We start from the raw sequence: 13,519 nt of genomic DNA, 5'->3' as shown, positions 1-13,519 counted from the left end.
GAGGACATTAAGGCAACAGCAAAAGGTTTTAACAGAAGTGCGTGACTCACCCTCCCCGTCCACTGCCAGCACCGTGGCCCCTCGGCTGAGCAGCGCCTGCACCACAGAGGCGAGGCCATTCCGTGCAGCAATGTGCAGGGGCCTGACATGCAGAGAGCCGGCAGTCAGGCACATGCATGCAACACGCTCTGCGCACAGCTAACCGCGGCGAAATGGGAGAGGGGTCACCCACGGCTGCACACTCACATCTGCAGCGCGCTGTTCGTCGCATTGATGAGGGACGAACTGTGGATCTCGCCCAGGATCAGCAGGGCACACTTCTCATGACCCTGGGCCAAGGACAGAGACAGCTATTACTAGGTCAAAGAAGCACTAGCAGTAATGCCTGCACATACAAGCAGACAGACACCACTGACGTCCATTACGGCGCAACCATGCTGCATAAAAATGAATTACTGTCATTCTAGGGCACAGTTCCCTGGACTGGGAGAGCAACCCTCGGCCAGGCTCACCTTGCTGCAGGCCAGGTGAAGGGCAGTATTCTTGTTCATGTCCAGCAGGGAGAGGTCAATCTTGGTGCGGTGCAACAGAAACTCTGCAGGAGTCAATAAAATCATACAAAGATGCAGAAAAATAAGAGCAGCATTTAATGACGAATTTTAGGAATAGCACTACTAATGATAACATGAGCCCAGTAAGGACAGACGGCCAGGCTGGCCTCAGACTGACCCACAGCTGCAGTCTGGCCTCGGTCGGCAGCCACCATGAGGGCCGAGCGCCCGGCGTGGTCCACGGTGTTGACCTCTGCGCCTCGGCGCAGCACCAGCTGTAGCCCTGGCACGCTCTCCGCAAAGGCAGCGGCATGCAGCGGGGATCTGGAGGCGGGCAAAGGCAGAGGGCAGCTCTTATGAGTAACGCAGCACAAGCTTATGAGACAGCAGATCGCGGCCCGGGAGAGTAGAGCGCTTCGGCCGGCCGGCCCGCCTACCTTCCTTTGGCATCTCGGATGTTGACCAGCTGGGAGCCCAAGGTCTCGACTAGAAGCTCAGCAACGGCATCGTGGCCACGGATGCTACATGAGAACAGAAAAGATGTCCGTCAGACTCCATGTATTTAACGAGAAGGTCGTTAAGGGGCACGTCGAGAGCACCACTGACAGACAGGATACTCACAGAGCGCAGTGCAGTGCAGTGAAAGGATTGCCTTCCTGGATACTAAATGGTTTGTGTTCAAGTAAAACTTCCAAACAGTCTTCATGCCCTGAAGAGATGAGACGAGACGGGTCAGGTCACAAAAAAGCAAAGGGCCGCAAAGTGTGAAGCCACAAGACAGAACACGGACTGCCACAGCAGTGGTGGGATAGGGATGTCCTAGAGAAGCAACATCACTTAAGCTTACATTTACATAATGGATATGAATGTGACAAAGTGGGTGCTGTAATGTGCTGTTACAAAGTATAAAGAATATAAAAATGTGTTACAAGCAAAGCAAAAGTATACAAGTACAAGGGGATCTATGCTGCAAATTCTGCTACAGACGCTGCCGAAGGATTTACATTTCCACATCTAGACACATTTCCATCCTGGGTACAGAGGACAGCAGATCCAGCCCAACAGAGGTGCTCACCATGGTAGGCAGCCCAGTGCAGGGGGCTGTACCCACTGTAGTCCAGCAGAGGGTCCAGGGGGTCAGTACGGGCGGCAGCCTGCAGCAGGCAGACCAAGATCTCTGTGTGCCCACAAGAGGCTGCCAGGTGCAGGGGGGTGCGACCCCGGATGTCCCGGCACAGCACATAGGCTTCGTGCTCCAGTAGGGCCAGTACACAGTCCTCACAGCCCACCACCGCCTGTGGGAGCGAGCCAGGAGGTCAGTCACATACCAGCTCAACGAACCGGGCAAAGTCTACAGTGCCACGTTTGGACAGGGCCTGCAGCAGATGCCAAGTGCCAAGAAGCGCTCCATGGGTTAGTTAGGGAGGCAGAGGCCGTCAGCGGGCCGTTCACCCACCGCCCGATGAAGGGCTGTCCTGCCCCACTTGTCACCCGCATCTGGTGTGGCTTCCCGCTCCAGCAGGAGGCTCACGCAGCTCGTGTGGCTACCCAAGACGGCCAACATCAACGGGGTTCTGCAGAGGGAGGAGAACCGCCAGTCTTATCTCCTGATGCCCAGCGTGGAGGAACTCCTGGGAAAGGCGGGCGGGGGGGTGGGGTCTCCACTTACTGTCCCATGGCATCAATGACATCAGGGACGTTGTCCCGCTCCCCGCTGTCCATCAGCGCCTGCAGACAGTCTGTGTGGCCGTAAGCAGCTGGGGGGGGAGGGCGCACAGAATGAAGCATGAGGTCGGAGGTCAGCGGCACCCGAGCGCCTCTCCCAGGCAGGCAGCCGGGGGCCCGTACCTGCGACATGCGCGGGGCTCCACTTGCGGCGGCGCTCCTTCAGCAGGCGGGAGGCGCCCTGGGCGAGCAGCACCTCCACGCAGGCGCCGTGTCCCCGCTGCGTGGCCACGTACAGCGCGGTGCGTCCGCCACAGTCACGCACATCCAGGTTCACCAGGGTCTCCGCCAGCACGCGCAGTGCCTCACAGTGGCCGTTGTAGGCCTGCGGAGTCACGGTTCAGAGGCGCGGCACTTACGGCTGCGGCAGAACCCCCCCTCCCCTGCTGGGCCATACTCACAGCTAAGTGCAGCGGGCTGATGGGGGCGCTGCTCTCCACGTCTCCCAGGCAGTTGAAAGACATTTCCAGGAGCTGGGCAAGGAAGGAGGTGTGTTGGGGAGGTGAGCTACAGTGCCCTGACTGTCAGTCAGAGAGGAGCACGTGAAAAGAGCCCGTTTGTGTACAGTGTCACTCCTGCAGCCTCCACAGACTCCCCATGAACAAAGACTCTCCTGTCTGCACTTCTGCAGCCGCATGAACGACAGCAAACCCCGCACCAGGTGACACTAAGCTTCTGTGCCAGTGACAAGAAGGTCGCCAGTTCGAGCCGGGCCTTGACAGAACAGTCACTTGTCTATGGGCTCTTGAGGGAGGTCCATAACCTCCAGCTCCATGAGTTCTGCTACAGGAGGCTGCCAAGCCAACTCTCACCTACATGTGCGTCAGTAAGTCAGAGAGCAAGATGGGCTAGGCAGGGAGAGAATTTCCCCAGGGGGATCAATAAATTGTCATTTATTATTATTAGCATTATTACTTGTATTATTACTACTAATGCCAGAAGCAGTTTGCTTTTTTCCCCCAGATTAAAGCGCATTTTGAAAAGTCTTCAGATCACCCATAATTCTAGGCTGCATAAAGTCATTCTGAATCTAGCCATGCGGTGTTGGGGAGCTCACCTGTTCCAGGTTCTGCTTGTTGCCATGTGCAGCTGCATAGTGAACTGCAGTGTAGCCGCTGGCGTTGCGCACAGCTGGGTCCGCACCATTGTCCAGCAAATGCTCCAGGCAGCTGTGTGTAGACAGACACATGCGTTAACCATGGCCCCAAAGCCAGGCTGCGTGAAAAGGGGCCTGTTCGGGCTCAGGCCAAATCTGAGATCTCATCTCCCTCTTCCAGAGAAATTCAGAAACAACCTGAGCGCTGCCCGCAGCCCAGCCATGCGACACCTGACAGGGCAGCAAAAGAGCTGCTAATCAAGTGTGAGCCAGACTCACAGAGAGGCCTCCTTTGCCTTCTCCTCCTCAGTTGGCTGGCTCCCAGAGTAATGTCGGTCCACCCTGGAAGAACCAGTTTATTATTAAATATTATTATATGATTATTCAAAGCCATTTCTAAACAAGTGAATTATTTTAACAATAATGGCACACACTAGCCACGCCTACTGTACACTACCATGTGCACTCACCGGCGGAAGGCTTGGGAGGCAGCAGCGTAGTGCAGCGGGGAGCAGCCTCTGCCGTCGGGCTCGTTCACCTCAGCCCCGGCGCGCACCAAGGCCACGCTGCACTGGTAGCCCCCATTGGCTGCCGCATAGTGCAAGGGGGTCCTGGGGAAGGTCATACAAGCTCACTCAAGGTAGATAAAAAGCAGGTGCGCTGAACAGTAATGATGGCCAAAATGACGCTCCATGAACCATTTGCTGTTCTTTCTAACCCCACTAGATGGTGCTCTTGGTTTACTTTTGGACATGCTTTAAGCCCTTTCTTGAACAGAGTGCTCCATCTAATGGGGTCAGAAAACACATCAAATGCTTCATAAAGCATCGTTTTGACCATCAATACTAAACGGGGAGGAGTGCGCTAAAAGGGGAGGTTCCTTGGGCCCAGGCCACCCTACCTTCCCAATTTGTCCTTCTTACTCAGGTCGGCGCCGCTGCTCAAAAGCAGGTTAAGACATTCAACATTTCTGTGAAGCAGACAGGAGACAGGAGGGTAAATAGCAGGCAGACAGACAATGACAGAGACAGACAGACAGCCGCTGCAGCACTCACCCTCCTGAAGCAGCAGCGTGTAGACAGGTCCTCCCCAGGTTGTCCGGGGTGTTTATGTCAAACCCAGCTGAGAGCACGTGCTCATTGCTCAGAGACGACACAATGCTGTACAGCTGACCTAAGGGGAAGGGGGGCAGGGTGGTGTTTAAAAACAGAGTACCCCAGAAAGCTACTAGAACACTTTGAAAATGGTCAGTGAAGATGATAGGCTGCGCACTTCAGGGCTTGGACCTGCCTGTTCTGACTGTCTCTGCAGATTTATTCATTTACCTGACACTTTTATCCAAAATGACTTGCAATAGAAGGGTTACAATTTGTGTGTGCTCCCTGAGATTTGAACCAAAGACTTTTGTTGTTACTGCCTTCCTTTATATGGAAATGTCAAATTCTGCATTAATATTACTCCTAGAGACTGCACCTCGTAAAATTATTCCCATGAACATTGCTCTATAGAAAAGGCAGAGGCAACTAACAAAAATCTCTGCCCTCTTGTTTTCTATATATATAGATGTCCTCTTATACTTATGACGTATTCATGGACCTGAGAAGCACTGCTGAACAGGGGGATTCCAGCATCAAAGAGCATAAAATCTTAAGTTTCAGCCAATCACAGCACAGTGGCCAGCAGACCCACCTGAGGAGAGTAACTTGCGACAACAGTCTGAGAACCCGTAGAGCACCGCTAGGTGCAAGGGGAACATGCCATGGATCCCCTGCCTGGAGACAGGAAAGAGGTACCTTCAGCACCAGAAGACACACAAGCCAAGGACCTTACACACGTACAACAGTTCTTTCCAAAAAGCAACTCATTAACCCGCCCCCACTGGCCCTGAGAAGTCGCCCCTACCTGGCCGTGTCAGCGCCATTGGTCATCAGGGTGCTGATGAGCAGCTCATGGCCATACTTAGCAGCAACATGAAGAGGAGTATTGCCATATTTATCCACACAGTCGATCTCCCCACCTGTGACCAAGAGGAAACAGGGTTGAGACTTGTTGTTGAGATATCTGGGTTTGCAGTACCATATGTCAGGAAGACATGCTTATGTCCTTCACAAACACATCTCCCTTCAGAGAGTTCATCTTTTTCCAGCAGGGCTGAGAGGGCAGCCATTGGAACAGGAATGGACATCACTGTTTATGGGTGTGTTCATCACTTGACTGCTCATTATACCATTTTGGATGAGGATCTGGGAGCGAGTGAAGCGTCCGTGAATGGCAGCCATGTGCAGGGGGCTCTTCCCGTCTTTGCTCTAGAAAAAAGGGATAAAATGTGCTAAATGTACGAGCAGGGCCTGGCACATCCCGCTGCCTCTACACAAGCATGTACGCAGCACACCTGCATGTTGACGTCGGCCCCGTTGTTGACCAGTAGCTCCAAGCAGAGCGCCCCGTTGGTGGACACGGCTGCCAGGTGCAGCGGGGTGTATCCGCGCTGGTTGGGCTGGTTGACATTGGCGCCACGGTTCACCAGCTCGTTGGCCACCGCCTCCTGGCCGGTGTAACAGGCCACGTGCAGCGCCGTGTTCCCAAAAGCGTTGGGCTCATCAATCTGTGGGGGAAGGGGGTAAACAGGCAATGCATTATGGGGGAATGAGCAAAGAGGGTAGACATCATGGGTGGAAAGACACAGATAGACCTATAAAAAGAAGCGGGTGAGTCCAATACTACAATATGCAAGCATACATTTACATACAAGACACTCACTGATCACCTTCTTAGGAAAACCATAGTAATACTGGGTAGGGTCTCCCTTTGCACTCAAAACAGCCTCAATTCTTCATGGCACTGAATCACAAGATGTTGGAAACATGCCTTTGAGATTCTGCTCCATGCTGATATGATTACATCACAATTTCTTCAGATTTTAGTTACTACAGCCTTTCAGTCAGCCTGAACCAGTCTACCCATTCTCCTATAACCTCTCATCAACAAGACATTTCCATCTACGCAGCTGCCGCTCACTCGACATTTTTTCCCCATTCTGGTGTTTGATTTGAACATTAACTGAAGCTCCTGATCTGTATCTGCATGATTCTATGCACTATGCTGCTGCAATATTACTGGCTGATTAGACAAGTACATGAATAAGCATGTGTTCAGGTGTTCCTAATAATGTGCTCAGTGAGTGCATGTTGGCTCCCTTACAGACTCACCTCAGCCCCCAGTCGGAGGAGGTACTTCACCACGTCTATCTGGCCGCTGGCAGCGGCAGCGTGTAGGGGCGTGTAGCCCCGCTTGTCCTTGCAGGCTGTGTCCGCACTCCGAGACACCAGGAGCTTCACCACCTCCAAATGCCCTGCAGGAGGCAGGCAAGAGACACACAGCAGGGTTTCCGCTTATTTCAGAGTCCGAAGCATATGCTTTCATAGCGTATATGACATCCAAGTTCTCCCATAACCTTTATTCGCATACGCAACACAGGTCAGCACAGAGCCCTAGCCCAGAAAGCCCAGGGCCCACACTCAGAATGATATGCTACGGGCAATTTCTAAACATCTAAACTGCATCCTTTTGGACGTGGAACAGGAAACCCTCACAAACACGTGGAATCTTTGCCTCTCTCTGGAAGGTCATGGATTTAAGTCGTACGGATGACAGATTAGCATCACCTCACTGTCGGGCCCTTAACCCAAGGACACTAGGTACACCCTGCTAAATAAATGTGAATTTAAATATAAAATGTTGATGCCACACACACAGGCTGAGTAGGTGACAGCACGACCCACCACACCAGCCTCAATAACAAATGGCTCTTTACCCAGGTAGGCTGCCCAGTGGATGGGCTGCCTCTCCTTCTTATCGCTGGCACTCAGATTGGCCCCTTTGTTCAGCAGCAACTTCACCATCTGGGCAAAAAACACAAAGGAGTGAGACCACAAATGCAAACACAAAGTTAAACAAAAAAACAGACGCGGAGGCAGCCGAACTCCGAGCTACAACAACAATTTTGAGTCAATGGCAGAATCTTGAACATGCATGTCCATGAGCCACCGAGAGGTGTGGCAGAACATCGCCTGACCTCCAGGTAGCCGCTGTGGGCGGCATGGTGCAGCGCTGTCCGGCCCATGCGGTCTGCCACGTTCAGGCTGCTCAGCTGGGGTAGTAGGGCCTCGGCGCACCTGGTGGCGCGGTTGGCAGCTGCCACGTGCAGTGCCGTCTGCCAGTACTTGTCCCGGGCGTTCACCTCGGCACCCTGCCGCAACAGCAGCCCCACAGCCCTCTGGGAAACGGAACCGCTCCATATCAGCATCATTATCCCCATGTCAAAAACCAGTACAACTATATGAAAAGCTCAACATATTTCTAACCAACAATTTCTCAGATATCTTGCAAAACATGAGACTGTTGACCCACACACATTGAATAACAGGTGGAAATCAGTCCAAACTATATAAGCAGCAGTCTTACAAAGGAAAATAGGAATATTACCTAATAGATAACTGCTGCAGATATTATCAATATTAATGATATCTTTATTGATGTTAATGGTGTTATTAGTAACTGGTACATTATTATAACTCTTATCACGTGGGCTTACTTCATTGCGGGAGGCAGCTGCCCGGTGCAGAGGCGTCAGCCACACATGGTCCTTTGCATTAACACTAGCACCTGGCAGGGTTCAGGCAGAAACATGGTTAGACGGAGGACCCCCTCGGTGCACCGAGGCAAACAGGGGGACGCAGCATACCTGAATTGATGAGGAGGTCCATTATGTGAACGTCGCCCAGACAAGCAGCGGCGTGCAGAGGCGTGCGGCGTTCATGGTCCTAAAAAGGAGGTCGGGGGAGGTCACAGGTCAATTGCTTTTTTCCTTTCAGACTGTCAGCTCTGACATCAAAATCAAACATCCCACTAGGAATACACTGATCGTCTGTCACAACAATAAGTAGCTACACAGAAACAAGCTATTCCCCATTCTGTCCCATCAACTCCACTCCTTCATATAATTCCTACTTCTCCCACAACCCCAACCTATATCTGTAGCCCCCCCACACACTAGGTTTGGGCACTATCAAATTTTTCATACCGTCACACCGTCTGTACATTAATCTGTGGTACACTGTTTGAATTGTGTTTATCAAAATTGGATTGTCACTCCAGCCACTGGAAAAACTCACAGTGTTCCATATAGACTAGTGTGGTGCTGACGTATCAACTGCCACACAGGTGCACTCAGGTTCTCATCCTTGAGGTGGTTTATCATGTGGTGCGGTGGGTTAAAGTTCACCAAAATACTGCAGTATACAGAAATTATTATCCTAACACGGACCAAGAATACCGTACACACTTCCCACCTCTCCAAAAAAAAAATCCTTATTAAAAGCCCGACTCTCTTTGACTTGTATTAATGTAATCAGGTTCACTTGATCTGCACCTGTTCTTTCTAGCACCATCACTGACCAAAATAACGGTAAATGAAACAATTAAATTCCCCCATGAGAAATTTTGCCTTGTTCTCCATGAGAAATTTTGGCCACTGAACCGCTACCGATATTTGCCAATCTGCCAAGAAGGGGCGACAAAAACCAATACACAAAAACTTATATTCAGAAAATCTCACATCCCACAGTTAGAGAACCACTGACCCATACAATGTTCTTGGGAATTTTGAAAGAGCCATACATTTACATTAACTGCGTTCACAAGCTTCTGCAACTTCCTTTTCCGTCCTCTGCTTCCATCTAGTGCTGCTGCTGGTACGATTTTGGGGCAACTGGTTTCAGGTGTAATAGGTGTAGAATTTCATCGAAATAATATATTTTTGCATTGGTAGCAAGACCCATCAAAAATTAAGTAATAAAAATCAAATAAAGTCATCCGGTTCAAAAGGTCAAGCGTCTTCTGTAGTCACCCTTCCCTCTACTGCTCCAAAGCACCGTTTCTTCAATTTTGGGACAATTTATGCCAAAATGTGATGTGCCTCTGCAGAGAGGCTGGCAGAACATAGATATTGCCCTCAAAACACATCTCCCACTTCTAAACCAGCACATATCATAATGATTAAGAACGTGGTCTCACTATTTAAAGCCTGTAATTTCAGGCCCAAGGTGGGTCATTCCATTTTAATTCAACAAATTATTTAAAAAGTTTGTGCGACAATTTGATTTGGAAGGTGAATAACCAGAGCTGCAATAGACCACATATAAGATAGGCTCACGTTTATTAGATTAATTTTTACTTGGTCTTGACAAGGACTCGAGCACTCGTGACCAAAAAAATCTTCCCAAGTCCACTCGAGTCCATAGCAAATGTCTGCAGCCTATATGCAGCTTAGTGCCCCATATATAGTGATAAATAGAACTTTGTGTGTGCACTTTATCTTTAGCTATACTGCATGTATATTTAATAGAAAGTTAAATGAAAAGGCTTTAGGTTCCAGAACCAATTTTATGTCTTCTGCACATGCCATGTTACAATAAAATAATTACTACAAGATGCAGTGGAGGTGTGTTTGTTACCTTTGGGTTTGATAAATTATTTCTTACATAAAAAAAAATTTAAACTTTGCTTATAACTATTTATTTGAAAAATTATGTAAAATTTTGAGGTACTTCTTTAGTTTTCAATTTAAAGTTTTGAAATTCAAATTCATAGTGTAGAACCGAATTTGTGTTTTCCCTGTCTCTGATTCAGCTACCCAGCTCTAGAAATGAACTCAGTCTCATCTGGGACTCACCCGCCTTTTAACACTTGGTCTTGATACGATTTGGCTCAGATTCTACGAAGGTGGACTCGAACAAAACACTGAATTGCACATCTTTCAGAGCTCAGAAATGTTAAAATAAAAAAAAAGAAATTACTTAAATTTTAGATTTTACATATGCTATGGACTCTTGTTTTCTTATAACCAAAAGTAGTAAAGAAAAATGCAGCTTGAGAGATGAACTTTGACCTTGAAAAAGAGGACAATACCACGAAAAATACTTTAGAGCGTTCGAGTAAACTACAGCTGATTCGCGTGTCCTCCACTCATATGCATATTAACCACTTCCAGCTTGAAATCAGGACATATGCACGCATGCGAAATGGTGCGGCTTCATCCGCCCCTTTCCGAATGTTGCTAAAGGGAAAAACAAAAACATACAAAGGGTTCCACGTTTGCTGCATTCATTCATTACATATGCGTACTGAACCAAAAGACCCATACCTAAAATTTTCGGTATGATCACGTGTACCATTACACTCCTACAGTTTTCCTAAGGGAAACCTAAAATAACATATACTACTACTTAGATTCACAGCGAACACCAGGCTTTACCAGAAATGAGATCCAGGCCAGCAAACACCCAGGCTCTGCAGCACAGGGTGCGATACGTGATGATCCTGCCTCCCAGACTGACAAGGCTTTGTCAACATGTCAGATACCACTTACGTAAAAAGGTGGTGCTAGGGGGATGGAGGGAGGAACATGGAAGAAAAGCAAGCAGGACTTGAAGAAATGGACAAAAAACCCTGTTCTTTAAAAAGGCTGTTCATAGAGTGCAGTAAAATGCCAGGGGAAACGTTTGCAGCGTCACAATTGACGAAGAACAGCCACCACTAAATATGACATTTACTCAGCATGCTCAGACTCTCAAAAGTGGTGGGTTTTTTGGGGGGGGGGGGGGGAGGAGTGGGGCATGAAATATGTTTCCGCCAACATGCCCCAAACGTAATACTACTTAAGGACACACCAGAAAACAGGCAATTTTACTGAGCAACTCTGAGCTCAATACATCAGTTATACAGCTATCAGCCGACAGTCGTTAAAAAATCAAGACATCCGGGTCGTTCCCATGTGTCAACCTTGGTCGACATTGCCAGCTTATGTTCAGACTTTAGTTAGAGCAAAATACATAACTACTAATATAATGGAACTGAAAGTACTGGGCAATTAGCCATTTTCCATATAGTGGAGGACTAAGGATTTTGGTGGCTCATTCACCACTTAGAACCACACCAGTCTCCTAAGTCAGCAGTACTCTGCTGATGTCTCATTGCTTACATTATGTGACGAGGAGGATACACACATTCAAGACCTTACGTAGTAACATCACCAACATTGATTTGACTACAGATTTGTGGAGATCAGAGATTAACTGGTTATCGGTTAACATTACACTAAAACATATCGGCATCAGCCAAAATTTCCATATCTGTGCACCACAAACAGAAAGGACGAAGTGTCACATCTTAACAAAAAAGGCAGCTAATATCAATAACCAAATCCCCAGTGCTGTACAACAACGTCAGCCGAGACTGCGGCTGACAATAGGAAGGTTCTCAGCCTGAGATGTCAAACCACATCCATTTCTCCCTGCAGTACCCAGTTAATCCTTTGCAGCCTTTTTCCCCAAACCTGACCAAATGTCTTCTCTGGAAGTAGTCTGGTTCTCATTTCCCTGATTCCCTCCTTAAAAGGAACAGCTGATCAAGGCTATGAAACTTTACTTAATATTCCCCAACAAATGTCTTCCTGGAGCATGCCATCAAACGGTTACGGGGTTTTAGCCAGAGCCAGCCCTGGGTGTTCTGGCTCCCTATGCGAGATTACGCTGAGCACTGCTCCCCCTACCTGAAAAATTTTGTCAATTTATTCATATTAAAAACACTTCAGTGGCACAGGGTATCTGGCTGCTGACCAGCTAGCCAGTTACCATTTCCAAAGACAAGCAGTGAAAAAAGAAAACTAAGGTAAAGAACTAATGTCACAGAATGCAACCACAGGTTTTTCTTCTGATGTTTTCCACTTGCTCTTTTACATCCCCTAGTCAAACGGCACCCTAGGCCAGGGGTAACCAATCTTATCTGCGAAGGGCCGGTGTGTGTGCAGGTTTTTGCTGCAACTCCCTAATTAGATTACTAATTAGAAGATTGATTGGCTGAAGAATCCTCACATCTGGGTGTGAACAGCTGACCTAAAGGTTATCCCAAAAACCCGCAGACACACCGGCCCTTTGCGGACACGATTGGCTACCCCTGCCCTAGGCGATCGCTACTTTCAGCAATGCATAAGCAAATCAACACGCACATGCTAGACAAAGCCCAAATACAGTAACAGCTTGAGATTGTCACTTAAGTATGAAGTATTCATTGTCAAATCACAGAGTGCATGAAAGGTGCTCTTTTGGTTAATAGTACCAGCTTGTGAATCTCTAAAAGCTGCTCTGCTGGGTGCCTGAAGATCAGAAAGGGGTCAGAGGGGAAGGCCTAACAGAGGACAATGGCACTGATGGTGCGTAAGACTATTTCTCTCCAACTCGGAACTCGGATGAAAACATCACAAAATGTCACTTCCCATCGGAAACACGCCTCTTTTATGACATTGATGTCAGACAGAATTTTCTGGTCCGAGTTGCCCCTGTGACGTAATTTCAACATCTCAACAGTAATTCTATTTTACAAATCTTTAAAAAAAGCTTATTTTGTTAAATGTATCAATAATTATAAATGCAATTGCACGTGTTCAATTTAGAGAATACCATATTGTGACCGTAAACAGTATCCTAGCATGCAATATCAGATTTTTACCAGACTTGTTAGTGTTTTTGGTTTGTTTTTTTGCCTCTCGAAAAAAGAATATTGCTATGAATATACTAAAATATTTTATAAAGCTTTTAATGTGGTTTGACTAGTTTGTGTTTTTTGTTTGTTTGTCTCTCAGAAATAATAATCTTACTCCAAAACTGCTAAAATATAAAGCGACAACACACAGCAGCGTATTCATGGAGGCAGCCATGTTTGTTCCGAGTTGTGGTCGAAAGGGAGATTGTCAGGCGTGATGTCAACTCAGAATTTCCAAGTTCCGAGAGATAATCGAACGCACCATGACTCATGACCCTTTGGTACTGATGACCAAGGTTTAGCTCAGACAACTGGAAAGCAGAACCATGCTGCTGGCTGTTTGGGCCAGTTCCAAACCCTGCCCTGACACATACATAAACACACAACCCAGCACAGTCCCAGATATGTGAGGTGGTAACGTGATCGGCTGTTCCAGTAAGGGAGAAAGACTAAAGCAAAGTTACTGTCAGACTTACTAAGAACAGGTAAGGCAGGAAATTATGGTTAAAAACGGAATGCAATGTGAAGGCTTTGGCTACTGTGTAAA

At 48.1% G+C, this 13,519-nt stretch overlaps 1 protein-coding gene across 1 annotated transcript in view; it reads right to left on the bottom strand.

The window, feature by feature from the left end:
• The window catches only part of ankrd52a (ankyrin repeat domain 52a), a 29,278-nt gene that overhangs the window by 13,062 nt on the left and 2,697 nt on the right, over positions 1-13,519 (bottom strand). The window contains exons 3-27 of the mRNA XM_049016302.1: positions 8,117-8,195; positions 7,967-8,037; positions 7,448-7,648; positions 7,187-7,274; positions 6,582-6,724; positions 5,765-5,977; positions 5,600-5,678; positions 5,275-5,389; positions 5,062-5,144; positions 4,428-4,545; positions 4,274-4,342; positions 3,843-3,983; positions 3,652-3,714; positions 3,334-3,445; positions 2,678-2,749; positions 2,400-2,601; positions 2,221-2,308; positions 2,008-2,125; positions 1,627-1,846; positions 1,173-1,260; positions 989-1,072; positions 730-875; positions 513-595; positions 247-329; positions 51-142 (exon numbers count right to left, since the gene is read on the bottom strand). Coding sequence (XP_048872259.1) covers positions 51-142; positions 247-329; positions 513-595; positions 730-875; positions 989-1,072; positions 1,173-1,260; positions 1,627-1,846; positions 2,008-2,125; positions 2,221-2,308; positions 2,400-2,601; positions 2,678-2,749; positions 3,334-3,445; positions 3,652-3,714; positions 3,843-3,983; positions 4,274-4,342; positions 4,428-4,545; positions 5,062-5,144; positions 5,275-5,389; positions 5,600-5,678; positions 5,765-5,977; positions 6,582-6,724; positions 7,187-7,274; positions 7,448-7,648; positions 7,967-8,037; positions 8,117-8,195 — 2,851 coding nt within the window. The remainder of the gene's footprint in view (positions 1-50; positions 143-246; positions 330-512; positions 596-729; positions 876-988; positions 1,073-1,172; positions 1,261-1,626; positions 1,847-2,007; positions 2,126-2,220; positions 2,309-2,399; positions 2,602-2,677; positions 2,750-3,333; positions 3,446-3,651; positions 3,715-3,842; positions 3,984-4,273; positions 4,343-4,427; positions 4,546-5,061; positions 5,145-5,274; positions 5,390-5,599; positions 5,679-5,764; positions 5,978-6,581; positions 6,725-7,186; positions 7,275-7,447; positions 7,649-7,966; positions 8,038-8,116; positions 8,196-13,519) is intronic.

The sequence above is a fragment of the Brienomyrus brachyistius genome, chromosome 6, assembly GCF_023856365.1.
Source record: "Brienomyrus brachyistius isolate T26 chromosome 6, BBRACH_0.4, whole genome shotgun sequence".
Taxonomy (NCBI): Eukaryota; Metazoa; Chordata; class Actinopteri; order Osteoglossiformes; family Mormyridae; genus Brienomyrus; species Brienomyrus brachyistius.
This window is presented reverse-complemented; position numbering and strand designations above follow the sequence as displayed.